The sequence below is a fragment of the Grammomys surdaster genome, unplaced genomic scaffold (assembly GCF_004785775.1).
Source record: "Grammomys surdaster isolate TR1022 unplaced genomic scaffold, NIH_TR_1.0 67, whole genome shotgun sequence".
In the NCBI taxonomy this organism is placed as follows: Eukaryota; Metazoa; Chordata; class Mammalia; order Rodentia; family Muridae; genus Grammomys; species Grammomys surdaster.
Window position 1 is genome coordinate 1,641,180 of NW_021604569.1, and position 27,948 is coordinate 1,669,127.

Consider the following 27,948-nt stretch of genomic DNA (forward strand, 5'->3'; position numbering starts at 1 on the left):
AGGCCAGAGCGGGCCGGGGGAATCCGGCCTAGGCGTCCGCGTCTCCCGGTGCGAGCGGGATGGCTGCGGAAGAAGAGGACGAAGTGGAATGGGTGGTGGAAAGCATCGCTGGGTTCCTGCGGGGCCCAGATTGGTCTATCCCCATCTTGGACTTTGTGGAGCAGAAATGCGAAGGTAAGAACCAGACCCTGAACAAGCCGAATATTACTGTCTTTGCCTGCGGGCCTAGGACAGTTTTGTAGAAGGAATTGCATACACCCCTTCCCGAGTGGGGCGTTAGTTTACAGACATGAAAATGCGCACCAAAACCTCTCACCCACCCTGTCCCGAGCGCTCGTCCTGAACACATTAGACTTTAATCCCATGCTTGGCCTGTCACACTTCATCCCGCATCTTTCTACCCCGCTCAAGTGGACCGTTTGGGTAACCAGCATCTTCCCCAGTTATTTGAGAGAAGCGTCGTTGTTCTTAGAGTTGCTTCTGACCCCTGAGATGTGGCCCTGTGGACTCAGTCTACCAGATGAAAACAAATTCACTCTGGCCATTTAATCTGCAAAGGAGGGCATTCGATTACTCTGGCAGGACCAAAGCAGACGATGGGGAGGAAGACCTTTCTAACAAATGAGATATACAAATGTGGAATTCTTTTGAAGGATCAGCGTCAATGCTTTCTGATCGGTTTATATCGTGTTCATATCCGAGTTCATATCTTAAAGACGAATTGAACTCTGTTCATAGAGAAGCAATCACAAACGATGTCCTTTCCGACCTCTATTGTGGCTTTTTGCCTAGGCAATACTTGGAGGGTAGCAATAGCCATCATCTGAACTTGTGTCTTAGGTTAGAGAGACTAGCCTCGTTTGTAAAGATCAGTGTGTGCGATAGAGCTTGGGTGAGTGAATGCAAGCTGCAGAGAACACATTTCTGTGAAGGAAATCTTTTATGCAGTTTCCCAGGATGGATTAGCCTGCTTGAAAAAGTAATGGGTTCCGAGGCATTCAAAGTATCTGCATACATCTGACAGTGACTGTACTGCAATGCAGGTTGTCTGAGATTCAGTTAACAGAGGGTTCTTATCCTGAATTGTCATGCAAGACTTCTCTGGAACCCAAGAGTCTATGGATCTAGTAAAGAAAAGAATTTTGTTTGATCACTGAACCTTTTATTCTGTTAAAATTCAAACACCAATTAAGTGTTTTGGCAAGCAACTTTAAGGAGGTTCAGAAAGCACAGCAATTGACTTGTGTTCCTCTGTAGAATTTAGAGTTGATGAAGCATGGGAAAAGCCTGATTTCCTGCAGGAAGGATTATGTCACCCACTGATTTTTCATCTATCATTGAGACTAAATCCTGAGTAGAAATCGTATGTTGCATGGTTTGTCTTCTAGCCACAGGTGTCAAGAATGGCTGCATCTCGGTAGTAACAGCTGATTGTGCATTTTTACTGAGAAGTAAAGCTAGGGCTTACAAATACCACAGTGGTGTGTTTTCAGAACTGAAAAGAGTTTAATTAGCATTTGTAGTGAATGCATATGAAGTGTCACAGAAACCAAATGCAAAGTAAAGAGAAGGGATGTCAGAACACTTGGAATAACTTTATCCTTCACTGGTGTGGAGCTGCCAATGTGCTGTTCTCTGCCTCAGAATGCTTAAAGGTTTAGACAGCAATGTGATATCAACATTTTAGTATTCACTTACCTGTGGTCAGTTACCTTAGACCAGATCCTGGGGATAGAAATGCTCTCCTTGAAAAGTTTACAGTCTACCATAGAAGGCACACATGTAAACAGTAGAATATAAACTGTAGAGTTCAAGTACATAAATGTTAAAAGCGAAGGCTCTGGGGAGCTGGCTTAGGGACAGGGGTGTTTGTTGGTAAACTTGATAACTTAAGTCAGCCCACACCCACGAGGTGGAAGGGGAGAACAGGCTCCTGCAAGGACATTTGTAAGGTTTTTATATTTGTACTTCATTAAATGATTTTTTTACACTGTTCTATTATTTTCTTATAAATCTAGTTTTTGATGATGAAGAAGAAAGCAAATTGACCTATACAGAAATTCATCAAGAGTACAAAGAGCTGGTGAGTATTTTCTCCCTGATTTTTGTTGTTTGAGATGGGGCCTCATTATGTAGTCATGGCTGGCCTGGAACTCACTGTGTAGACCAGGCTGGCCTAGATCACACAGAGATCTGTGTGTCTCTACCTCCCAGTGCTGGGATTAAAGGTGTGTGCCAACACACCAGTTCTTTTCATTGATTTTAAGATTGTAAAAAAAAAAATTGCTTTTTTAAATTAAAATTCCTTGAAATTGTTTTTAAGATTTATTTATTTTATGTGTATGGGTGTTTGCCTGCATGTATGTGCACCATGAATGTGCCTGTGCTCACAGTAGTCAAAAGAGGAGTTTGGGCTCCTTGTAATTAGAGTTATGGATGGTTGTAAGGCCCATGTGGATGCTGAGAATCGAACCTGGGTCCTCTGGACCTGCACAGGCGCTCTTACTTGCCACATTCCCCCTGCAGCCTTCATTATAGGAGTTCTTCTTGCCCCAACAGTAGAAGCAGTTTTCTCAAGCTTATCACTTCCCTGGGCATCCTTTCAAATGATTTTCTGTCTCTTCTGTTTTACGCTAAGTAATGATTTATTGTAGCTATGGGGATGTTTCACTTTTAAATTTTTATTTAGCTGGGGCCTGTAGGCCAGTCCTTGTGCTCACTTACTTATAGTAGTCTTGGGATTTTTAAGAGCCCTTGAATATCTAAAAAAAAAAAAAAGGCAGTGAGTAGAGGAGTCATACCATGTTCACCTTCATAATTCTGGCTGTTCTCTAGTAGAGGAAATTAAACTTCATGTGGTTCTTTGTAAGAATAAAAACATTTCTTGTTAATTTATTGGTGAAAGACATTGTTAGTTCTGTGTCTTATATAATGGTAATTCCAAAGAGCATTTAAAAAGGCAGAATGACATTTAGAATCTTCTTATGTACATTATAAAGGTTAATTCTTTTCCTTTTAGGTTGAAAAGCTGTTAGAAAGTTACCTCAAAGAAATTGGAATTAATGAAGATCAGTTTCAAGAAGCATGCACTTCCCCTCTGGCAAAGACGCGCACATCACAGGTGTTAGCTTTTCTGTTACTCTGTTAATATTGAGATGTAACAAGTTCCATGGCTTTCTTTAAGTTAAATATGTTTGATTGTGGAGATAGAAGAACTATTAGACATTAAGCAAACTAGACATTGTGTGATGTGGAGGCAGTCACCTGCCATGTTCATTCGTAACCGCTTTAAGAAATAATATGATCTGATGGAATTAAAATAAGCCTTCTGGTGTGGTGGCGCACACCTTTAATCCCAGCACTTGGGAGGCAGAGGCAGGCGAATTTCTGAGTTCAAGGGTTCGAGGCTAGCCTGGTCTACAGAGTGAGTTCCAGGACAGCCAGGGTTACACAGAGAAACCCTGTCTCGAAAAACAAAAACAAAAACAAAACAAAAAAAAAAGCCTTCTGATTCCAGAGTTGTAAGATCACAAAGTATCCATGTATGGTTTCATTCTGTAGGACCATGATAATTCTTTTGTTGCTCTTTTTCTGTTTGTAGCGAATGTGCAGTCTCTAGTTCTACTTGTGGAACTATTTTTTGTTTATTTTTATGTGAATTGGTGCTTTACCTACATGTATATATGCATACTGTGTGCATGTCTGGTGCCTGTGAAGGCCAGAAGGGGCTTTGGAGTCCCTGGAAGTGGAGTTAGGGCTAGCTGTGAGCTGCCATCTGGGTGCTGGGAGTGAGTCTGGGACCTCTGCAGGAGCAGCAAGTGCTCTTAACTGCTGAACCATCTTTTCCACCTCTTCATGAAACTGGGTTTCTTGTCTCTTTAGGTATGCAGTACTAGGCTGAGTGGCTAGTAGGTACATTTATTTAAAAAAAAATCCTTATTGAGTGTTCTTGAGAATTGATAGGCTTTAAAAACATATTTGTTTGTTTATATTAATCATTCTATTCATTTATATCTCAAATGATAAACCACTTCCTGGTTATCCCTCATCCCACATCCACCCGCCCCCACCCCCTTTGCCTGTAGGAAGGTGCTTCCCCACCTACCCACACTTTCCTGCTCCAGTATTCCCCTACTCTGGGGCATCCAACCTCCCTGGGGGCCAAGGGTCTCCCCTCCCATTGCTGTCAGGCAAGGCCGTCCTCTGCTACATATGTATCTGGAGCCATGGATCCCTCCAGATACACTCCTTGTCCTTGGTTGGTGGTCTAGTCTCTGGGAGAACTGGGTGGTCAGGCCGGCCTATGTTGTTCTTCCAATGTTTGTTTTTTTTTTAAATTTTGAGACAGGGACTTGCTGTGTAATTTAGGCCAGCTTCAAACCCATTGTGTAGTTTGGGTTGGTTGTGAATTCATACTTTTCCTGTTTTACCCTGGAAGGCTTGAGATGACAGGGGTCAGTCACCTGGCTCAGTTCCCTAGCTGATGATTTAGACATCATGTTGGCGTTACCTCACCTTTTCTTGGCACCATTTAGCTTCAGCCTATCAATGAAGAAACTAAAGCAGAGAGCTAGGAAGCAGGCACTGTCGTAGAGAGTGAGCGTCCATCCTAGGCAGTTCACCTGTGTGCCCTTGCTTGCTTTGCTTCCTGTCTTCTAGTAAATAGACTGTATTTGTTTAGCAAGATGTTAATGAGGATTGCCTAGTATGCTACCCTAGGTTCTATTTCAGTTTTGTCCTTTTATAATTTTTCAATATGTCGTGTACTGTCATCCATCCAGGCCCCTCAGAAGCATGTATGCACCTGGCTTTGCTTATACTAACTGTTTTAATTAGGGTTTCCATTGCTGTGAAGAGATACTATGGCCAAAGCAACTTTATAAGTAGAGGACAACATTTAACTGGGGCTGGCTTACACTTTCAGAGGTTCAGTCCATTATCATCATGGCAGGAAGCATGGCAGTCATGGTGCTGGAGGAGCAGAGAGTCCTACATCTTGATGTGAAGGTAATGAGGAAGAGACTGGCATCCTCAGGCAGCTAGGAGGAAGCTCTCTAAGCTCAGCCCCACAGTGACACACCACTTGCAACAAGGCCACACCCATCCCAACAAGGCCACACCTCCTAATAGTGCCACTCCCTGGACCAAGCATATTCAAACCACCACAACATCCCTTAATCTAAAATGTACAGCTCCCCTGGGCGGTGGTGGCGCACGCCTTTAATCCCAGCACTTGGGGGGCAGAGGCAGGCGGATTTCTGAGTTAGAGGCCAGCCTGGTCTACAGAGTGAGTTCTAGGACAGCCAGGGCTACACAGAGAAACCCTATCTTGAAAAACAAACAAAACAAAACAAACAAAACAAAACAAAACAAAATGTCCAGCTCCCTTCTAGTACCCTAGTATCCCTTTCTTAGACCAAAGGAATTTAAAAAGTATAACTGCCGAACTGTCTTTGCTCATCATCTTTCAGCCAATATTGAAAGATTCAGGATACAACATTTGCAGTAGTATTTCCTTTGAAGGGTTTTTGTGAACCTTAAGTGGTGATGTACGTCAGACTTTTAGTATGATGTCTGTTGTGTGTTAAGTGGTCTCTAAGTAAATTGAAGCACTTCTTAATTAGCTCTGGCTATTTTGGTGGTTGATTAGCAGTGTGCTGACAGGCCAGGGTCATGGGTTCAATCCTCTGTGGACTAGGCAGGATTATTCTCTGTAGAACAAGCTCAGTCACCAGCTGCTGACTGGCAGCAGTGACTCAGCACTGGGCTGTCAGTACTCCTAAAATGCATCTTGGAGCACTGTGATGGGTGCTTCCCAGTCACTGCATTTTCACACATGAAGTCAGAAAGTGGGTTCTAGAATGCCAATCTGGGTGCCTAAAATCCAGCTCAATGAACACGAGTAGTTTAGGAGGTATCTCTTTTTTGGTTGATTCGGTGTTGATTGTCTAAACTAGCTGCTGCTTTCATTGAATTGCACTGCTAAGGGGGACTTGCAGAAGAGTACTTTTGGTTCATTTCAACATCATTCGGCTTGGAACACAGGTCTTGGCGTGCTCGTGTATTAAAGCAGCAGGAGTGGTAAGCAGTACCAGTGAGGTGGTACAATAGTAAAAACAAAAGCTTGCATGCACATACACATAATACTGTTCCCCCCCCCCCCAAAAAAAAAAAACCCAACAACTCTCCTTTAAAAAACCAAACAGCCTGGATGTGATGGCCCACACATTTAATCTCAGTCAGCACTCTGGAGGCAGAGGCAGGTGAGTTTGAGGCCAGCATGGTCTACAGAGCGCGTTCCAGGACAGTGAGGGCTACACAGAGAAACTGTTTTGAAAAAATCAAAACCAAAAAAAGAAAACAGTGTCTCGTTTTTGTATGTTTGCATTTGTTTTGTACATGCTCACATGTAACTGGAGGTCATAGAACCTCTTCCTTGGTGGCGTCAGCCCTCCTCCCACGTGGGCCCCAGGGATCGAGCTTAGGTCATCAGACTTCGAGAGTGCCTTACCCAGCTCACCTTTAGCAGCCTGCTTTTCTGTCATGTGTAACTTGTAAAAACTTGTGATTGTGTGATTGTGATTGTGTGTATGTGTTTGTGTGTGTGCTTGCACGCACGTGCGCTTATGCATTTAAAGGTTATAAATAAGTTTAGTATAGCAAAAGCTAGGGACTTCTCTATAGCAAAGAATAGAAGTTTGTTTTGTTTTGATGTTTTAGTCGATTTACTTTTACTTTTGTCAGATGGAAACTAAAACTTACAAAAACATTTCAATATAATTTGGGAAAGTTATGCTTAATTTTAGTAACTGACATTATATATAATATGTCCACTTATGCCGCAGGCAGACCCAGTCAGGAGTCCCACTCCTGGGGAGAACCAGACAGCCAGTAACAGGAGGGCAAGGAGTCAGCGAATGACAGACAGACACAGACACAAGAGAGTGCTGAATCTGAGTGTAATCCATAGGTGCAAGCATCAGATGTTTAAACAGAACAAAGGGAAGTTAGCCATCATACAATAGCCAAGATTAGTCGGGCCACACATGGCCAGTTTCAACATCGAACAGAAAATAACTTTTCATGAGACCCCTCAGGAGCTAGATGGTGATTTCACAAAGATGATATCCGTATTGTCTGAGGTCAGTGTATTCTTAGACTTTGGTGTCTAATAATCCATTGCCTAACAAACCAAAATCCAGCCTTTGAATAGTGTCCCTTAATGCTTTCTTATTATAGCCTTAAAAGGAGGTACCAGGGTGATTATGCCCCAGCGACCCTCTCTAGCCAAATCAAAATTTGATAAAGAACTTCTGGCTCCGTTATCCTCTACCCATCTATTGCCTTGTCCAGCATACACGCCTGCATATGACAATGAAACAGCTGTTGTTTTATACACCTGTAGTGGATATTCCTAATCAACTCATCTGAACTCTATCTGTCCTTTCTAATTGTTTTCCTTTTAGCTGCTTCGTTAAAACCTTCTCCTTTTCTAAACTCTCCCACATTATGTAGCCAAATCTGGAGTGTCCAGTCTGATAAACCCTTCAAACATACCCTGTTCTCCAAACTAAATATTTCCAAGAAAAGATTAGTAATACAAAAGATGTGGCACAGAACCCTTCCCTGGTAATAGCAAGAACAAATCTGGAACACATCCTTTTCAGGAGCTGCCAGGGCTCTCCAGGAGACAGGCTTCCTTGAAGCACTCGCCTCAGGAGTCAGCATCCAACATTTACTCTTGTCACACAGACTTCACTGGAGGTGCGGTGACACAATTTCCAAAAGCATACATAACAACCATTATTATATATGAATGCTAATTAATATAAAAGATAGACTATTTTTAGAGCAATTTTAGGTTTATAGAAAATTGAATGGATGTTTCATTTCTTTTTTTTTTGTTTGTTTTGTTTTGTTTGTTTTTCGAGACAGGGTTTCTCTGTGTAGCCCTGGCTGTCCTGAAACTCACTCTGTAGACCAGGCTGGCCTCGAACTCAGAAATCCGCCTGCCTCTCCCTCCCAAGTGCTGGGATTAAAGGCGTGCGCCACCACCGCCCGGCTGGATGTTTCATTTCTTAAGATCTTATATTAGTAGACTATGTTTAACATGCTATAGAACCAAGATTAACACATTACCTCACACTTTGTTCTGTAACTGTGGTTTTGCCATATACTGTTCATAGATCCACAATCACATTATCATAGGAAGTAAGGTTCTGTGGCCCTGCATATTTTTCCCTCCTGGTCTAGTCCCTGATTCTTGACAATAACTTTTCTTATTTTCTTTTTTTTTCTATTTCATATCATCTGAAAATTATTTTATTATTTAAGGCCATTTTAGATTTAAATATATTTTGATCTTATTCTTTCCTTCTCCCAAGTCCTTCCAGTTCCTTTCCCCTCCTATCTACCCAACTTTAAGTTCTTTCTTAAAAAACAAAAACCCAACACAACAACAAACCCTCAAAACCAAGAAAACAAAATAAAATTACACCAAGAAAGAAAACAACCTCCCCCCCACCAAACTGTAACCAAATAAAAGCACATACAAAAAAACCTGTGGAGTTTGATATGTGTTGGTCAGCTACTCCTGACCGTGAGTGAGGCCTGTCCTGGTATGCTTGGTCCAGTGTTAGCTGAGCTATTGGAGGAAAGTGATGTTCCCTCCCCCAGCAGGTATAAGAGACAGCTCAGTTGTTCATGTTCACCCTAGTGGCTAGGCCTTCCTTCCTTCCTTCCTTCCTTCCTTCCTTCCTTCCTTCCTTCCTTCCTTCCTTCCTTCCTTCCTTCTTTCCTGCCTTCCTTAATGTAAAAAAAAATATAAAAAATAAAATATAATAAGAAAAAAAAATCACATCAAAGTTGGACAAGAAAAATCAACAGAAAGAAAGGAGCCCAAGAATTGGTACAAGAATCAGAGACCCCCTTGTTCACACACACAGGAGTTCCATAAAAACACTAAACTGGAAGCCATAGTCTGTGGTCTCTAGACTTTTTAGAAGCTTTTACATTAGTTACAGTATGTATTCAAGGCTTGTGTTCTGTTTGGCCGTATAAGAAACTGCCACACTCAGCGGTGGGTTTCGACCTATGTAGCTGATTGTGGAGGGTCTTGAAATGTTGACGATATTAAAGGGTTCTGACGTGCTTATGGCTGTGCGGACCTGCGCTGTAGAACAAGGCTTTACTACAGCCAGGGTTCTAAACATGAAAGGGCTCACTCTGCACTTTGCATGAGGCTGCGTGCCATCGAAGAACACTGCCTCAGACACCTTGGCCAAACTGAAGACTGTTGTATGTGATGAACTGTGGTTTCCTTACTGCCCGTAGATGCTCACTGTGCTTATAGAAACATAATAGTTTATAGAAAGAAAAGATATCTTCTTACTGCCATTTCTCAGCACATATAAAATTAGTATATCTTCAGATTTTATTGTTTTAGAATGTTTGATTTTAAAAATTGGTTTAGAGTTGCAGTTTTAAATTTCATATAAACATTGTTGAATGAATTTTGACTTGAAATTAGGGCAGAATTTCCAACTACTTCTGAAATAGGGCCTAACGGCACTTGCACCATTTGTACTACTTATTTAAGTGGAGTGTAAGTCTTAGCGTTGATGATTATAAAATCAAAATATTCATCAATTCTGAAAAAACCTGAAGTTGTATGTCCTGTAGTATCCAACATTCAGCAATGAGTCTTTTTGTAAAATAAGCACACCCATTTTATTAGTATGCAAATCTGCTCTTGTACTTAACAAGTGGAAAATTATATGTATGGCAAATGACCTTTTTGCTTTTGCATTTCTTTTCATGTGTGTTTGTTTTGCCTGAATGTATATCTGTGTACCGTGTGCATGTCTTGTGTCCATGGAATCCAGAAGAGGGCGTCAGATCTCCTAGGACTGGAGTGATACGTTGTGAGGTGCCGTGTGAATCCAGACAGTGCTCTTACTCATTGAGCTGTCTTTCTAGGCCCCTGAATGTTTCCATCTTTGGAAATAAGGTCTCATGTATCCCAGGCTAGTCTCCAGTTCACTGTGTAGCTGAAAATTACCTTGAACTTGATCCCCTTGCTTCCACCTCCCAAGTGCTGAGATTGGAGACTATCACATGTGGGTTTACACAGTGCTAGGGACCAAACCCAGGGCTTTTTACATGCTAGTTAAGCACCCTACCAACTGAGCTACCCCCCAGTCAAAGAATTGCTTTAAGGTAATTTTTAAATGATTTACCAGCAGTAAATGTTTGATTTGATTATTTTTAACTATGTGTAGGCATGCGTCTGAATGAGGTCTGTGCACATTCACCACTAAACGATTTAGCTGTCTGAGATCCTGTAGAGATGGCTCAGCTGTTAAGAGCATCTATTCCTGTAGCAGAGTCTGAGGTGTCAGAGCTCCTAGAGCTGGAATTATACATGTTTGCAGATGTTATAGATGGGTGCTGGGAACTGAATGTGGGTTCTCTGGAAGAGCAGTAAGTGCTCTTTACTGCAGAGCCATCTCTCCAGCCCCAAACAAAAAGAATTTTACTTCTTCCTTTCCAAGTGGTTAAAACCAAAATCCAAACTGAAAACCAAACTTATTTCATTAGCCAGGACTTACAGTGTTAAATGGTAATTGTGAGTAGGTCATCTTTGCCTTATTTCTGATCTGAGTGGGAAAGATTCTGGTTTCTTATGTATGATGTTAGCTGTGGTTTTTATTCATCTTTTTTCACCCTTGAGGTAGGATCTTGATTAGCGTAGTTTGGCCTTAGACCCACTATGTAGCCCAGACTTGTCTTGACCTCCTTATGGTCTTGCCTGTACATGCCAAGAGTTGGGGTTACAAGCATTCACCACCAAACTGTTCAGCTGTCTCAGGTCCTGAAGAGATGGCTCAGCTGTTCAGAGCACTTATTCTTGTTGCAGAGGCCCCAGGTTTGGTTCCCGTCACTCACATAGAGTGGCTCATAGCTGTCTATACCTCCAGTTCTAGGGGTATGAGCCAGCTTCTTCTGGTCTCCACAGGCACCTGATGCATATAATGTGCATGAACTTACACTCATACTTTTTTTTTTAAATAAATCTTGAAAACAGATGATCATTACAAGGGTGAGGAAATGTCTGCCTATTCTCATTTGCTGAGAGGGTTTTGCCATGTCTTAAATACATGAATGGTTGTCAGATTTTATCAGAAGCTCTTTTTTTATTATTATTTACTCATTTATTTTAAATGTAGGAATGCTGTGTCCACATGTATACCTACTTGCCAGAAGGGGGCATCAGATCCCTTTATAGATGGTCTGACTAGGTGGTTGCTGAAAATTGAACTCAGGACCTCTGGAAGAGCAGCCTCTGAGCCATCTCACCAACCACAGAAGCTCTTTTCTATGTTTGTTGGTAGGGTCAATGGCAGTCTCCAGTCTGTTAATCTCTGATATAGTGAGTTATTTTCAAATGTTGATCTACTTTGAATAATTAGAAAAGAATCCCAGGTTATTATGCTATGTAATTCTTTTATACATTGTTGAATTTAGTTTGCAAAAATTCTTCTGGGCATTTTTTCCATCTCTGACCTTTAGTTTTCCTTTCTTGTAAAGTCTTTGATTTTGGGATTAGGGTACTATTGGCCTCAGGAAATGAGTTAATATGTATTCTCTCTGTTGGAATTTGTTTTTACACTCATTTTGACTTTTCTGTTTTGTACAGTTACCAATAATTTTTTCTTGCTTCTCCCCTTCCTCCTCCTCCTCCTCCTCCTCTTCCTCCTCCTCCTCTTCCTCTTCCTCCTCCTCCTCCTCCTCCTCCTCCTCTTCTTCCTCCTTTCTTTTTCTTTCTACATTTTGGTTTTTCAAGATAGGGTTTCTTTGTGTAGCCCTGGCTGTTCTGGAACTTACTCTGTAAACCAGGCTGGCCTTGAACTCACGGGATTAAAGGCATGTGCCACTACTGTCTGGCTGATTAACCTTTTAAGTAGACAATGAATAGCTTTATCTATTCGAATCATCTTATTATCATAGTGTTAGTTTGGCAAACTGGTCATCAAGTTTGGGCACAAAGTTATTTATATATTTCTTCATTTTTTTTTAATGTTTACAGTTCAACAGTGATAGATAGACCTTCTTACATTTTTTAATATTTGATCACACTGGGAATTCTTAAGTATGGTGTTTGCTGAGGTTTTTATTTTTCTTTTGTTTTCTTGAGATAGAGTCTTGAGTAGTCTAGGCTGGCCTCAAATTCACTGTGTAGCCCAGATTGGCTTTTTCTTAGCTGGGTCAGCAGTCTGTCAATTTCAACAAGCATTTAAAGATCAGAACACTGGCTCAGCAGAGAGCTCTTCTAGAGGACCTGAATTCCATTCCCAGCATTCACATTAGGTGGCTTACAACAACTGTAATTCCAGCTCCGGGGCCTCTCACTTTTCTAGCTTCTAGGGATACCTGTACTCACATTCACAGACACATACTACAAATAATAAAAATAAAGCTTTAAAAAAGACCAGAACAATTACTTTTATGCTTACTTCCCAGATTATAAAATGTTACTCAATTCATTTAATACTTTGTGAAACAATTGTTATATATTTGTTTTATTCAGGGTAAAACTTTTAAAAAAGGTTTTATGTATATGTGTGTACCATGTGTTCAGTACTTGCAGAGGCTAGAAGAGGGCATTGGATGGACTGGAACTGGACTCAGATGGTTGTTAGCCATAGTATGGGTGCTTGGAATTGAATCTGGGTACTCTTAACTGTGGAGCCATCTCTCTAGACCCCAGAGACACATTTTTATGTCATAATATATTTAAAATGAGACTGTTTTGTATAATTAAAGGTGTTATTTAATTGGCATTTTTTTCTAAGTGACACACAAAATATTGTACTATTTTTGTTACTTTTCAGAATCTTAGAAACCATGAAACACTGTATAAATGCTATGTTATTTTTATTCATGCTAAGGATTAAATAATATCCAGGGTCACAGAGCCACTAGTGCTTATAGTTACATTGGATTTTGATATCAAGACTCTTTTCCTTCTCTAATTTGCCAGTGTTTCTGAAACTTTAATGTTTTAAGAATTAATGTGTGGAGATATGTGGACACTCATCCTGTAAAGATCAGTTTTTATTGTCTGAAACAGAGCTCAGGAATGCTTTAACAACAGTCATTTTTTGGCCAGGCAGTGGTGGTGCATGCCTTTAATCCCAGCACTTGGGAGGCAGAGACAGGCGGATTTCTGAGTTCAAGGCCGGCCTGGTCTACAGAGTGAGTTCCAGGACAGCCAGGACTACACAGAGAAACCCTGTCTCAAAAAACAAAACAAAACAAAACAAAAAAACAAAAAAAACCAGTCATTTTACTTGGACTTATTAAGTAGTGCCAAAGGTCATAATTACAAGTTCAATCTCTAGCTACCTGCTAGAAAATTTGTCACATTGCTATCAATTGCTAGCAGTGCCCAATAGTTGGGTGTGGTGGCTCAGACCTGTAATCCCAATACTTTTTCTCAGGAAGCAAATTATAATTGAGTTTGAGATCAACCTAGGCTACAAAGTGAGACCCTGTCTCGAAAGGCCAAAAATTAGATGGAATTGCAATGCCATTTTAAAAGTTGGATAAAGTACTTGGTGTTAGTAATAGGCCAGGAAGCCCAACCCCCAAAAGGGGATTCAGACAGAAGCTTCCCATACTGGTTTTAGCACTTTCAGCTCATCTTTGCCACCCCCTGCCTTGAGATTCCTGAAAACCAAGCAGAATTTAAGGGAGCATTGTATTTTCCTCTTCATAGCGTACTCCTTGGAGATGTCACTTGCTCTTACCTTTGTTACACGGCACATCTAGAATGTGTTGAGCTGGTTGCTGGAGGAAGGGCTCATCTGTTTCAAGTGGAATTCTTTGGTGAAGTGTCTGGTCTGGTGTTTTTTGTGAGAACATTGCCTTTGCCTTCTGGTAAACAGTATACTCTTGGTTATCTCTGGATGGTTTAGTGTGGTCAACTTTTCCATTCATCTCAGGTAGAGCTGAAAATTAAATTCTGCTAAGACAAGACATGCTTCCTTTGGGCGGCGTTTTCATGCATCTCAAATCTTACTTTGCTTATTAATTAGCTTGGGAATTTTTTTGTTCTTGGCAATATGTAATATTACTAATAGTTAAGGAAATATTTAATATATGTAATCTAATGATAGATACTTTTTTTTAAAGATTTATTTATTTTTATTTTACACGTAAGGGTGTTTTGCCTGTATGTATGTCTGATTGGGGTTACAGATATTTCGAGCCACCATGTGAGTGCTGGGAAGTGAACCTGGGTCCTCTGTGAGGGCAGTGCTCTGAATAATTGAGCCATTGCTCCAGCCTCAGTTTTATTCTTCATTTATTATACTTTTCAGTTTTGACTTTTCATAATTCCTAATCCAATCTAATATAATCTCTAATTAATATATAATTTGCTTATAAGGCTTCATTTTTTATTCATTTCCTTGAATTAAACCCAAAGTAAATTTCAGGAGATAGGATATAAACCAAATATTTGGGGTAAAAACCAAACTCAAATACTGAGCTGATAACGTTAGAAATAGAAATGTAAGCCAGGTTGTGTTTTCCATTTAACACTAGCTTGTTCGGAGAAGGCGTCTGCCTATCTGACTCTTGGAGGCTTGCAGGTTGAATGAGGTAGCTCCAGAGAACCCTATTTTAAAGGCTTAAAAAAAAAATCTTAGCAGAGTATATAGCTGTATATCCTGTGATCCCAACACTTGGGATGCCAAGGCAGGAGAATTAGGAGTTTGAGGCCAACCAGGACTACATAATGAAACCCTATTGTTTGTCTACTTGAGTCACCTAACCATAATAATGATATAACATTCATGAATTAGTTTGCTGCTTTTCAGTGGAAATGATGATTTCAATGTGGGTTAAATAGTTTCCAAACTTAAATCTTCATTTAACATCCAGACTTCCTCCCACAGGCCATTTTGCAGCCTGTGTTGGCAGCAGAAGATTTTACTATCTTTAAAGCAATGATGGTCCAGAAGAACATTGAAATGCAGCTTCAGGCCATCCGAATCATCCAGGAGAGGAATGGTAAAACACTGGAATCTAAGTACTAACTGAATTTGTTTTTGAAGTTTGATTTTTTTATTTATTCTAACAGTCTTAAACATAGTTAGCTACCTTTTATGTATTTATTTTAAATATGAAAGTCTTTGTAAAAGATTTAAGAAAATAAATTTCCTAATTTAGCATGTGGCATCTCAAAGAATGAAGACAATTTGATTTACAGATGCTTTAGTTTTGTGCTTTTCTGCCCAGCCATTGTGTTAGTTAAGTTTAATGTTTTGAGTGGCTGTTATGAGCACTATTAGGACCTTAGGAGGAAATGGTTCTCCGGTGTCAGTAAGCAGTGGGTCATCCGTCATGGGTCTGGAATGGGACCTGGTCATCTGTATCTTTAACAGGTTTCCAGGTGTTACTGGAGCTGTTGATCTTGGCTACAGCAGGGGCCAGCACTTTACTAGTCTGGCAGCAAGATTGTTTCTTTGATGGTTTCATGAAAGTATGGGAGCTATATTTAGTTGTGCAGTTTGCTCTTAAGGACATGGAATGTGCAATATGGGGCGTGTTTTTATTTTGGGGGAGGAACATCTGTGCCATGTGCACATGTACTGCTCAGAGGACAGCTTCCAGGAATGAGTCCTAGGAATAAAACTTAGGTCATGAGCCATTTCACCAGCCCCAACAAACAGGGATTCTGTGGCTGAGATAAACATCAGAATGTCGATTTTTGGCCATGTGAGTAGAGCCTTACCCTTTGGAGCCAGCTGTGCGTTAGAGTTAAGCTCCTTTTCACAGTGGGTCCTAGAGCTGTTGTCTGTTGTTAAGAGACCACCCTGACCCTGAAGAGTCTAATACAGTGTGATTACTTTGAAGTAAACCATTTTTTTTTGTTCCATTCTTTGTTTTGTGAAGTCTTCTCTTAGTACTCAAAAAACTATGCTTTAATTTGCTCTGTGGGATAACTGCTTTACATTTGTAAGGCTTGTTTTGAGAGGACAATGTTTAATAAAAGAAACAGTAGACTTGACCAGTGGACTGTAGTTTTACAGTTTGGCATTTAAGGAAACTTGATTTTTATATGACGAGAACTTCTGCAGTTGTATTAGCTGTGTGCTTCAGATTGCCAAAGATAATGCGCTTCAGTGAAAACGGTGTCGGCAGTTAGACAGCAGTCTCTGTCTTGTTAGTTAGTTATTATTGCTCTAATGAAACACATGAACAAAGCAAGTTGAGGAGGAAAGGGTTTGTTCAGCGTATACTTCCAGAATACTGTTCATCATCAAGGGAAGTCAGGACAGGAACTCACACAGGCAGGAACCTGGAGGCAGGGGCTGATGCAGAGGTCATGGAGGGAATACTGGCTTGCTCTTCATGGCTGACTCAGCCTGCTTTCTCATAGAACCCAGGGATGGCACCACCCACCATGGCCTTGGACCTACTCTATCAATCACTAATTAAGAATGTCCTACAGCCAGATCTTATGGAGGCATTTTCTCGACTGAGGTTCCCTTCTCTCCATTAACTTTAGCCTGTGTCAAGTTGTTATAAAGCTATCAAGCAGTCTCTCAGATGAAGTCCAAATGAGGAAGACAAGTCCAGAATTGATCACTCTAGTGCTCAGTGAGGTTTTCAAGGCCTCTGACTCTTGCCATATTTATACCCTGACCTTCCCAGCCTCTTTTCTTTTGCTTCCAATGCAAACTCAGTGTTTTGTGAGGAAAGGAGTTTCCTGTGTGAATTTCTTTGTAAGAAAGATAACATTTCATGTGAGCCCTCCAAGAGTCTTTGCTCAGGCCCCGTTGCTCAGCATCGGGTCATGTGCCTTAAACTGGAAGGGGATGAGACCATTGTGACAGCTTAACTTAATCAAGTGCCACTTTTCTGAGAGAAGGCTTTTTCTCTCAGTGATGGCCACCTGATGATTGCATAGAATCTGGCTTTATTGGAGAAGGGATGGATGATGTGGGATAATTACTGCTGTCAGCCCACAGTATGGGCAGTTTGCCTTATGTCTAAATTTAAACTAACATTTGCATAGAGGGCTGAGTAATAGATCAGTGTTGATTGTATTAAAAACAGGATGTTTGGAAATTTTATTTTTTTGTAAGGAAAATTCAAAGGCTTTCTGGATTTTTTGTTCTCAAATGATTTAGAGAAAATGAATTTTGATGGTTTAAACGATTTCTTTCCTACAGTTGTGTTGTTCCTCACTGCTTTGAATTCTCCATAGAAAGGTTGCTAGGAGGAGAATGATTTTATACTCCTTCTTTAGAAATGATTGCTATTAACTCAGTACAATGTTTAGCCCAAAATGCTCGAGAACATCAAGGGAATTGCCATGATAAAACCACTTTAGAGGCAATCTAGAATTCCAGTGCATATGCATTTGCATAAAGAAATGGAAGGTAAAATAATGGTGCACTCTGCTCGTGCTGTAGAACATAGAGACGGACACTCAGCCTGCCTCATCAGGGATGTAGAAGTCAGTTAAGCCAACAATTAACATAAAATTACTTCCTCTGAATTTGTGTTTACAGGGGTGAGGGGAATGTGGGGTGGAGGTTGGCACAATTGTGATTTAAGGCTATTGCCAGTACTGAATGTGCTTCAAGGGCAGAGATAGAATTATTGATCTTTATGTTGAGCACAAGTTTAGAACATGCTGTCATTGCACAGAGTAAGCAGGGCCTTTTCACTAACATAGTTCAGGTGCCCTCTAACAAAGCACCGTTTGGTTTTGTAACCTCTTCTCACCTAAGGCTCACCTTTACCAGCACACTGGTAACCCTGGCTAAGTGCTATCAGTAGGATAGCCTTAGATGCAGTGTGACAGTGGAAGACCATAATGTCTATTATTTTTATTGCCACACAGTTTTTCAAGTTAGAATTTTTTTAAATTAATTAATTGTGTGTGAGAGATAGAAAAAAACGGTTGCTAGATAAAGAAACTGTGAGTGCCTCCATGATATAGAGGTGAAAGAATACTTTTTTTTTGGTCTTGGGAACTGAGCCCATGCATGCTTATTTAAGGACTCAACCGCTAAGCCACATCATTGCTATTTTAGATAGTAAATACAAGTTATTACTGAGAGATTGTTCTAGCTGAAATCAAGACTGATTTTTGTTGGGCTTATAGTCCCTAAAATATGAGAAAGTTAAACAGAAGATAATTAAAAAGATAAGGCTTGGAATTTTTAAGAAATATTACATTGTAAACTAATTTGTACCAATGGATCATAACAGTGTGAAGAGAGTGTTTTCAGTTGAGTTGATGGTCTTCCATGAGGTGTTTGGTTTTGAACAGGTGTGTTACCTGACTGCTTAACTGATGGTGCAGATGTGGTCAGTGACCTCGAACAGGAAGAAATGAAAATTCTAAGAGAGGTCCTCAGGTATGCATTTTTCAACTCTTTTCCGATGACTTGTTAGTAGTGCTATATCTGATCTGAATGTATATGAACTTTTCCCTAGAAAATACTACCAACAAAATGATTTTTTTTTTTTTGCCATGTATACACAGTGACTTGAGTGACTCTTATCCAAATGCTTAGGACTAAATGTTTTAGATTTTGGAATACTTGCACAGATCACAGATGAGTAACCCTAACCAGAAAATCTGGAATCCAAACATTAAAAAATTTGAAACCTTTTGAACATTCTGCTGATATACCAAAGTTTTCATATTTTAGAACAGTTTAGATTTTCATGTTTGATGTCCAATTTGTATTATATTTGAGAGAAAAATACTTTCCTATCACTTAAACTGGATCAGTGTGATGGAGAGGATTGCCCTGTCCTCACCTCCACATATCCTTTATCATAGGATTAAGGGACTAGCCACCAATGGGAAAAAACTCTGAGTCCATGATTGATGGGCAAGGGTAGAGTGTGACCTGAGCAGAGCAGAGAGCAGAGAGCAGAGAGCAGAGAGGAGAGAGGAGAGAGAGAGAGAGAGAGAGAGAGAGAGAGAGAGAGAGAGAGAGATCAGAGAGAGATCAGAGCAGAGAGAGAGAGAGCAGAGAGAGAGAGCAGAGAGAGCAGAGAGGGGAGCAGAGAGAGGCAAGAGCAGAGAGAGCAGAGAGAGGAGAGAGCAGAGCAGAGCTCTCCTTGTCTGCTGTTTCTAGTATTAAAGACCACTCATGCTGGTGTTGCCAAGCAGGAGGCTGGGCATCCGACCTACCTGCCCCAGCTGCTGAGGAGTGAGTCCAAGGGTTGAGCTCAGATAAGGACTTCATCTCAAGCAGATGTTTGGCATGGGCTGTACCACACTCTAACCAAGAAAGGCTAGTGAGCATAATTTCCCCTTGTAGTCACTGTGGGATTTTGGAAGGAGAGAATCATAGTAGCATGTACTTTTAAAATCTGTGAGAATGTGCATGGCTTAGAGGAAGAGGATGCCCGTAGTCAGAAAGATTCACCTAGTGGGAACCCATGACAGTTCCAAGGCTCAGTGCTTAATTTTAGGGAATGTGAGTGGTTTGGGGGATATAACCCGTCAGATCTTGCCCTGTGGCAGGGGCAGATGGGAGCTTGAATTTCGAGATGTGCAAAGGGAAGGGTATTTGTCTAGAGGACTGGTTAAGTTTTGACTGGTTGCATTGACTGACTACAGATCAGGCTGACCTTGAACTCACTATAGCTATAGAGGATGACCTTAAAGTTCCAGGAACTTCTGCCTCTGCCTCCCAAGTACTGGGATTTATGGCATGTCCCTACTGCTTCTGGCCAGAGTGAGTCTTTCCTAATGGAAATTAGGACTTTAATGCCATTAAAATGTGGGTTTAGACTATCCATTTATACATAAGAACAAGGGTTCAGGATTTCAAATCTGTTGGTCATTGTTCAGCTAGAATTCATAAGGTAAATTGTACAGTCCATTGATATTTTGCTGTCTGTTGCAGGTGACTGTACAGCAGGGTTGTACAGATGGCTGTTCTCTATCTCTGCCTATAATATAATGTCAGGTTAACATGTTATTCTTTGATGATGAAGAAAATTTACTTTTTAGCCAGCCAGTTGGGGTGTACACCTTTAATCCCCGTATTTGGACAGCAGATGCAGGTGGATCAGTTTGAGTTCAAGGGTAGATTGATCTGTATGTATATATAGGGCATTCTAGGACACCCATAGGGAGACCCTGTTTCAACAAAACAAACTTACTTTTTAACTTTTTTTATATTTCAGAAAATCAAAAGAAGAATACGACCAGGAGGAAGAAAGGAAACGAATAAAGCAGGTGCTTATGGGACGTAAATGCAGCAGAAGCGTATCTCATGCCATGGCCATGTGCTAAGTGCATTTGTGTCTTTTACTGTTTACACCTAAGCTTCTATAGAACTCCCCAGAGTAGTCAGATTTTCTTGGAAAGTCAGAGAATTTATATTTACATTTTTATCCTTTTAACTTTTTGTCTGTGCAGGTGCTGTGTGTGTCTTGTGTGCATGTATGAATGTTTACATGTATCAGCACACATGCCTGTGTATGTGCAGGCGTGTGTGTGTCTGTGTGTCTGTGTGCGTGTGCATGTTGGTGTCAGATGGCCTCTTCAATCTCTCACATTATATTGAGGCGTGGTCTCTTGCTGACCCCAGATCCTGTTTGCTGGGGGAATACCACCTCCATCTTCTATTCAGGGATTAAAGGTTAGCTGCCATGCGTATCTGACTTACATGTGCTGTTTTGGGGATGAGAGCTCTGGTCTCCATGCTATGTGGTAAGAACTACCTGCTGGGCAGTCTTCCCAGTACATTTTAAAAAAAAGTTTACTTGTTTTTCTGACAGTTTCCCCCGTGTATGTAATGCACTTTAATCATGTTCACTTCCTTATCTTCTTTGACCCCTTCCCTCTAAACCCCTTCTTCCTAACAAGCCCCTTACTTTCCCGAGTTTAATTAGGACTGTTTACATGAGCATTGGTGTGGGGTTACTTTCTGTATCATGGGCACCATGGGGGGAAAATGGCACCCAGCAGTCATTAACTGCCAGTAGCTCTTCACTTAGGGTTAGGTCCTCATGAGCCTTCCTCTTTTGTGTGCTGGAATACTGACTTGTTCTTGTGCAGGACTTGAGTGACCATAGCTGCTGAGAGTTCCTGCATGTCTAGAAGATAGCACTCCTCCCCGCTCTCCAGTTCTTACATTCTGAGCCTTGGGATGGGGTTGGCAGTATGATATAGGTATCCTGTTTCAGGTTGAACACTCAACAGTCACTTATCTCAGTGCTAGGACTGGCCATATGCTTCTGCATTAAGTACTGTCCATTTGCAGAAAGAACTCCAGGGCATGAGAGATGGCTCAGTAGTTAAGAAGACTTGCTCCTCTGACAGACTTCTCAAATTCAGTGCCATTTGTGGCTCATAACTATGACTCCAGTTTTAGGGGATCTCTTCTGGCATCCTTTTCTGGCTTCCATGGATACCAGGCATGCACACAGTACACATACATACATACATACATACATACATACATACATACATACATACATACATGTAAAATTAAGATAAATCCTTAAAAACCAAAACTAAAACACTTCTGTGACTGAGAGCAGCACTAAGCAGTCCTGTATTTGAGAACTTGTCCATTTAGAAGGAAGATACTAGTAGGTTCCCTAGCCCAGGACCTCCCCAGCTGTGGGCTTTTGATGAGGTTTACTGTACCAGGCATGAATTCCCTCCTATGGAGTGGGCTCAGATCCAACCAGAACAGTCATGCCTCTGTTTCACCAGAGTGCTTATCCGACTGGCAGGTCTGTATTGCAGAGATCACATCTGGGTAAGAAAATGATACTTTCTGTTTTATTTTTGGTTTTTTTGAGACAGGGTCTTACTATGTAGCCCTCCCTAGATGGCACCTGATTTGCAGATCTGCATGCCCCGCCTCCCAAGTGCTGGGATTAAAGGTGTTTACCACCATGCAATACATACTTTCTTACAAGAGTATATTTTATACTTTTTTTTTCTTTATACATTCTTAGAAAGTCATCACTGGTGCTAGGGACGGAGCTCAGTGACAGAGATTATACTTACCGTATGTGTCTCGAGGTTAATCCCTGGCCTTTTCCCCACGTCCAAATCCATAATTCCATCAGTTTAAATTTGTTCACTTTATAGTTCATTGTAGCCCTCCACTAGAGCTTGTCTTTATTACTGTTCTATTCCTGTGAGGAGACAACCACGACTAAGGCAACTTATAAAAGGAAGCATTTACTTGGGGCTTTGATTACAGTTTCCATAACCAGCATGGGGGGGAGCATGGCAGCAGGCAGGCAGATGGGCACAGGGCCGAGCAACAGCTGAACTTACATCTTATCCATAGGCAGCATCCCAGGAACAAGACGGGGCCTTGTGTGGGCTTTCAAAACCCCAAAACCTACCCCAAGTGACACCTCCCCCAGTAAGGCCACCAAATGGGAACCAAGCATTCAAACATAAGAGACTATGGGGGCCATTATTATCCAAACCACCACAAAGCTCCTACTATGCTTTGCAGTTCTGATTTATCTATGTTCACTCTACCAAAGAAAAATAAACGAATCCTGTAGTTTCCTGTATGCAACGAAAATTAAGAGAATTTTACTTTCCCTTTATTATATTGAAATATCAGGCATGACTTTCAGCACAGGCTACTTCAGGGCTTCATTATGAAGCAGGATCACAGTGCTTGGTCTGAACCATGGGCATTTCTGTAAGTGCCCATTTCTGTCCAAGGACAGGTTAAAAATGAACCTGGTAGAGGAGAAGGAAGCTCATTCTGTGCTTCCTGCTTTCTGGCTCTCTGCCTCTAATATTCTCCCCATTTCTCTGAAAGGAAAAGGAAACCCAACACAAACAACTGAAAAGTCATTTCTTTTCTCTGACCTCCTAAAACAATAATACATCCTGGTATCCCACAGTGTTTTACAAAAACCTGCCTTACTCCACTATACCCATTGCAGAGAGAAGAGATGCTTTAGGGTATTAAGAGATTTATGTATTTTTGAATACAGTTTTAGTAAATAAATAAAGAAAATACCTGGAGTATTAATGATTTTTAAATGTAAAATTATACTAGGGAAATGAGTGTAAAATTACAAGAAGACACAATTTTAACTTTCATTTTATATGTAAATATTGTTTCTTGAATATTTAGGGATACACAATTGTTTTCATTTGAGCACTCTTATCATGAAATTTAAAAGCATGAAAATTCATATGCTAACATAATGAACCCTAATTATCTGTCACTCAGTAACCAGATTTAGAAATCTGTGGGCCACCTAGAGAGATACAAATGATTTTGTTTTCTATTTTTAATGAAAAAAATTAAAATTAGTTTATTTCCAAGATGAAATTGTTTTATTTAATACTTCTCTTCCATTTTGGTAATCGAAATAAATGAACTTGTGGCTTTGTTAGCCACAAAGTTCATGGAATATTTTATTTAGAAAAAATTGTAAATCAGTGGTTTTATTTCTCTTAGTGTTTATTTTGGTGGCTTGCTTTGAGTCACATGACTACCTAGTTCCTTCTAAATACCAAATTCTACTGCTATTAGTACTGCATGACTTGCAACAGGGTATTACTTGCCTCAAACAATAGGAGGTATTGGGGTGGAGAGATGCTTCAGCAGTTAAGAGTACTTGTTGTTCTTCCAGAGGACCCAGGTTCAATTTGTAACACCCACACAGTGCCTCACAACCATCTGCATTTTCAGTTCCAGGGAGTTTAATACCCTCTTCTCATCTCTGTGGGCACTAGACACACATGTACTATATATATATATACACACATGTAGGAAAAAACACATAAAAATAAATCTAAAAAAATTAAATAAGTAGGAGCTATAAAATGTTAACATCTTTAAAATGGGAAAATAGACTCTCTTGTTCATTATCTAGTTCAGTGATAGTAATGTTTTAAATAACATCTTTGGATCCTTTAACTACTGAATTGGTCAACATTAATTTTTTCTTCCTTCTTAAATTGTGTTATGGAATCCTGAAGTCATCAGAAGCTAAAATGGAAGAACTGCCAGGATACACTAGCGAAGCTGCAAAACTGAGTAATTCCCAAGGGGATGGTGAACACTTTGTACAGCCACCCTCAGGTAAACTTGAGGTGTACTGCACGCTAACACCTATACCCTGAGAATGCTGTGCTCCAGAATGTATTGTTTGTACTTAAAGTTCTTTCTAAGCTTAGTTTGTTTGTAAGTTGGAAATACACAGCCTGAAGTAAATGTCATTTCCAGATTTCTAAGTGATTTGAAGCCTGGAATCTAGAGTAACAAGCAGTTCTCTTTGAGGGAGCCACCAGCTTTTGTACAATGTCAACAGCATATAATAACATATTTTGTGCTGGATGCTCAACTTGGTGGGATAATACTAAAAATTACTCTAGTTTTCTCAACTGAAAAGATAACGAATGTGAGGTAAATGTCATGCTCCTTACTTTTTTTTTTTCCTAAATTAGAAATTCAAGAATGTGACTTTACAAGATTTCTGAGCGCTTAAGTGGTGAAGTTATGACTTCTGACCCTAAATACTATTTTCTTCTATACTGGCTAGCCTTGAACTCAGATCCACCTGCCTTAGCCTGGTGTGGTACTGGGATTAAACGTACCGGCTACCACCCCTGGCTTTTTAAATTGTAGACATTTGTGAAAGTTTCCCCGTGTTCTCAGTTTTCTTACAGTACTCATTGGTTTTGAAGGAACTGTAATCTTAATTTAAACTTGCCAGGAATATGGAACAGGCTTAACAGATATAATATAAAGTTCCTTTCTGTACTTTTATTATATCTGATCATTTTTTCTCATGTTCTAGTTTGTAAATAGAAATGAGTTCATCTGAATCATATATGAAAATTTCAAGTGAGCATGGTAACACATGTGGAGGCAAAGCCATCCTGGGTCACATGGAGAGTTTATGACTAGTCTAGGTTCTGTGATAACTGTGCCTGAAAAATAAAGCAACCAGATGGGGTGGTATAGTCTAATCCCTGCACTCACCAGGCAGAGGGAGGGTAGTCTTTGAGGCCAATGGGGTCTACATAGTGAGTTCCAGGCCAGGCAAGGTTACAAATAAATAAAAACAAGAAAAGACAAAATTTCGTCACAGACTACATAAAATACAGTTTATACATCAATAGCAAAATAAATGGCAAATACTTTCAAAAGTAATTTTTCTTAATTTTTCAGTACTTTGTAAAACTGGGTATCTGATGTTCTGTGGATCACTTCATATAAAGTGATGGCACCTTAGTGAGAAGTCCTAATTTTAAAAGAATCAAGGTGTTTGGCTTGCATTTCTTTTGCCTTTTTGTTTATGTCTTCCCTTGGTTCTTACTAAAATGAATAGATTTGTTCTCTGATGAGTTGCCAGAGAGGGGTTATTTCATTAGGCTTTCTGATTCATTCTTTAAAGACCAGGACAACTAAAGGCGTTTTGGCTCCACATACATCTCTCTTCTGTTTGAGAGTATGTATGTCCACATCTGACACATTCAGAGCCTGGGTGTGTAAGTGCATGAGTTGACATGCTTACGTGCACATTCTCCAGTTCTGTGGTTCCATGACTACTTATAGTAAAATAATCTCTACTAAGAATGGCCATTTTAACTTAATCTGAATATTAGCAACATTATTTAAACTCATTAGGTTCTTGGCCCTCTGCCTGCAATGGTTCTCTCCAGTCTTCCTGCAGTGCGGCCAACCTGCTCTGTGTGTGCAGCAGTGCTCCTTGTCACCTTTCCTTTCTGGTTTTATACACCTGGCAGGATTAGTAATCCTTTGAGGTCTTCCCTCATGATTTTACTTATTTGTATTTTAAGTCTTTCCATGTCTCACTGTTTCCTTTTGCAGACCATGTACTGAAATGGTTTTACATTTTTTGGTGTGTATGTGTGGCTTATGTATGTCTGTGTGCACACATGTGAGTGCTCATTCATGCCTGCATGTGTATAAGTCAGAAGTTGAGGTCAAGTGTCTTCCTCTGTTGCCCCCTCACTTTGTTTGAGGCAGTGTCTCTCATTCAACCTAGTGGTCACAGACTGGCACGGATGGCAGGCAAGCAAGCTCCCGAGAGATCAATTTGTAAATCTCCATGGTGATCTCCTCAGCCAGGCTTAGCTTTTTAAATGTGTGGTGGATCACATAGGGTTTTCATGGCTCATAGCAAGAACTTTTCTCACTGAACCATCTCCTAAGCCCCAGGCCCTTAAAAATGATTTGTGTGATTGTATGTGAGAAAGCGTGCTGTGTATGTGTATATGAGAAAGCTCTGTGTATATGTGCCACTGTCCTCTGTGTATGTGAGCAGAGAGCAAGTTGCAGGAGGTGGTTCTATCTTTTCCTCCTATAGATCCTGAGTGGTCAGAGACTTAACTTTCTGTGTCCTCTTGACAGTCCTCTTTAATCACCTAATTTTCTAAGAGAAAATAGACCACAGAAGCAATGCAACTGTTAGTCATACCTCTTGCCACAGATCTCACAGTATGGAATGCTTACGTTACAAATGCTTTCAAGTTTCTGCTTGCTTTAGAAGTGTTTACATTTTCTTAGTGCATTGGTAGTTACTTTTAGTATGTTATCACAACCAAGCCATTGCTGTTGACACCTACTGTAAAAGAAGATCTGTTGTAAAGTTGTGCTTGAAGTGTACAGTCACGTACTTGGAAGCAAGTTTTTGAAACCAAAGATGTTTGTAAAGGATCAGTGTGCTGTTTGAATTATGAATGGAGTGCCTATGTACTGCATAACAGTGTGGATCTTATATCTTAATTGTAAGAATTATGCTATAATATCTTAATTGGTCTCATTGTTTACCACTAGAAGTTAAAGTGCATTTTGCTAATCAGTCAGTACAACCCTTGGCAAGAAAGATGGAGTTGTTGCCTGAAACTTCCTCCCTCACACAGAAAGGTCTGAAGATACCTGGCTTAGAGCATGCAAGCATGGAAGGACCAATAGCAGTAAGTGACAGCTATTTACCATGAGCAAGGCACTTGGAACCATGCGGTCATACACTTTGTTATCATCTTGGAACTAGAACTGATTCCCAGGATGTCTTTGGCATGTGTTGTGTGAATGAATATAGACAATCCCTTTTCTTATCTGAACCAGAATTTGTCAGCACTTGGAACAGAAGAGTTACGTCAACGAGAGCATTATCTCAAGCAGAAGAGAGACAAGCTGATGTCCATGAGAAAGGATATGAGGGCAAAGCAGATCCAGAATACTGAGCAAAAAGGAAAGCCTACCAGGGAGGCAGAGGTATGGCTGGCTAGTTTTGGTGTATCAACTGCGAGGACCATGGGAAGAAGTTCTTGTTTGTGCAAGAAAGCCTCCAATGAATTTTGTTTGGTTGATGTACTCAAATTAACCATGAGCTAGTCTAACAACTAAGTCCTCTCTCAGGGGAGTTTAGATGAGAATTTTGTGAGGTAGAAAGAATCATTTCATTATACATTTTTATTGACTTCCCTTGCTGAGTTCCTTAGGGTCAGTATGTGTGTCTTACTTCAGCCATATTAAATGTTTGTGCGATGGTCTGTCCATAGCCCACCCATCACCTTCCCAATGTTTCTCCAAGAAGATTCAAGAAACTTGAAGTATAACTTGACAATTGACTTAGTTACTGCAAATGTCCTTAATCTTTATTGTTTTGAAGTATGTTGAGGATTTTAGACATATGAAACTAATTGTAGCAATTTTTTTTTTGTCTTTAAGGAAATGACAGAGAAGCCAGAAATGACAGCAGAGGAGAAACAAACATTACTAAAGAGGCGATTGCTTGCAGAGAAACTTAAAGAAGAAGTTATTAATAAGTAATATGAAAACTAGCAAAACAGAAGCCCAAATTTTCTTAAAAATAAATTATTTAATCCTTAAACAACGACTATTAGTTTCAAGCAAATACTGG

General features: G+C 40.3%; 2 protein-coding genes across 2 annotated transcripts in view; one reads left to right on the top strand and one right to left on the bottom strand.

Annotated features, from left to right (window-relative positions):
* On the top strand, window positions 1-27,924 carry Cfap36 (cilia and flagella associated protein 36). Its single transcript, XM_028777407.1, has 10 exons — window positions 1-174; window positions 2,019-2,083; window positions 3,020-3,121; window positions 14,964-15,078; window positions 18,356-18,443; window positions 20,236-20,287; window positions 24,032-24,134; window positions 26,859-26,998; window positions 27,150-27,299; window positions 27,756-27,924. The coding sequence occupies exons 1-10, from the start codon at window positions 60-62 to the stop codon at window positions 27,855-27,857; spliced, it is 1,032 nt and encodes a 343-aa protein (XP_028633240.1). The 5' UTR covers window positions 1-59; the 3' UTR covers window positions 27,858-27,924.
* Ppp4r3b (protein phosphatase 4 regulatory subunit 3B) overlaps window positions 21,738-27,948 on the bottom strand; it is a 46,428-nt gene continuing 40,217 nt past the window's right edge. Inside the window, exons 17-18 of the transcript XR_003712647.1 lie at window positions 22,076-22,206; window positions 21,738-21,817 (exon numbers count right to left, since the gene is read on the bottom strand). The gene's annotated coding sequence lies outside the window, so the exon portion shown is untranslated. The remainder of the gene's footprint in view (window positions 21,818-22,075; window positions 22,207-27,948) is intronic.

Coding starts and splice junctions, on each gene's coding strand:
- Cfap36 (XM_028777407.1), top strand. CDS start 60: ATGGCTGCGGAAGAAGAGGACGAAGTGGAATGGGTGGTGGAAAGCATC. Junction 175..2,018: donor TGTGGAGCAGAAATGCGAAG/GTAAGAACCAGA, acceptor TTATAAATCTAG/TTTTTGATGATGAAGAAGAA. Junction 2,084..3,019: donor ATCAAGAGTACAAAGAGCTG/GTGAGTATTTTC, acceptor TTTTCCTTTTAG/GTTGAAAAGCTGTTAGAAAG.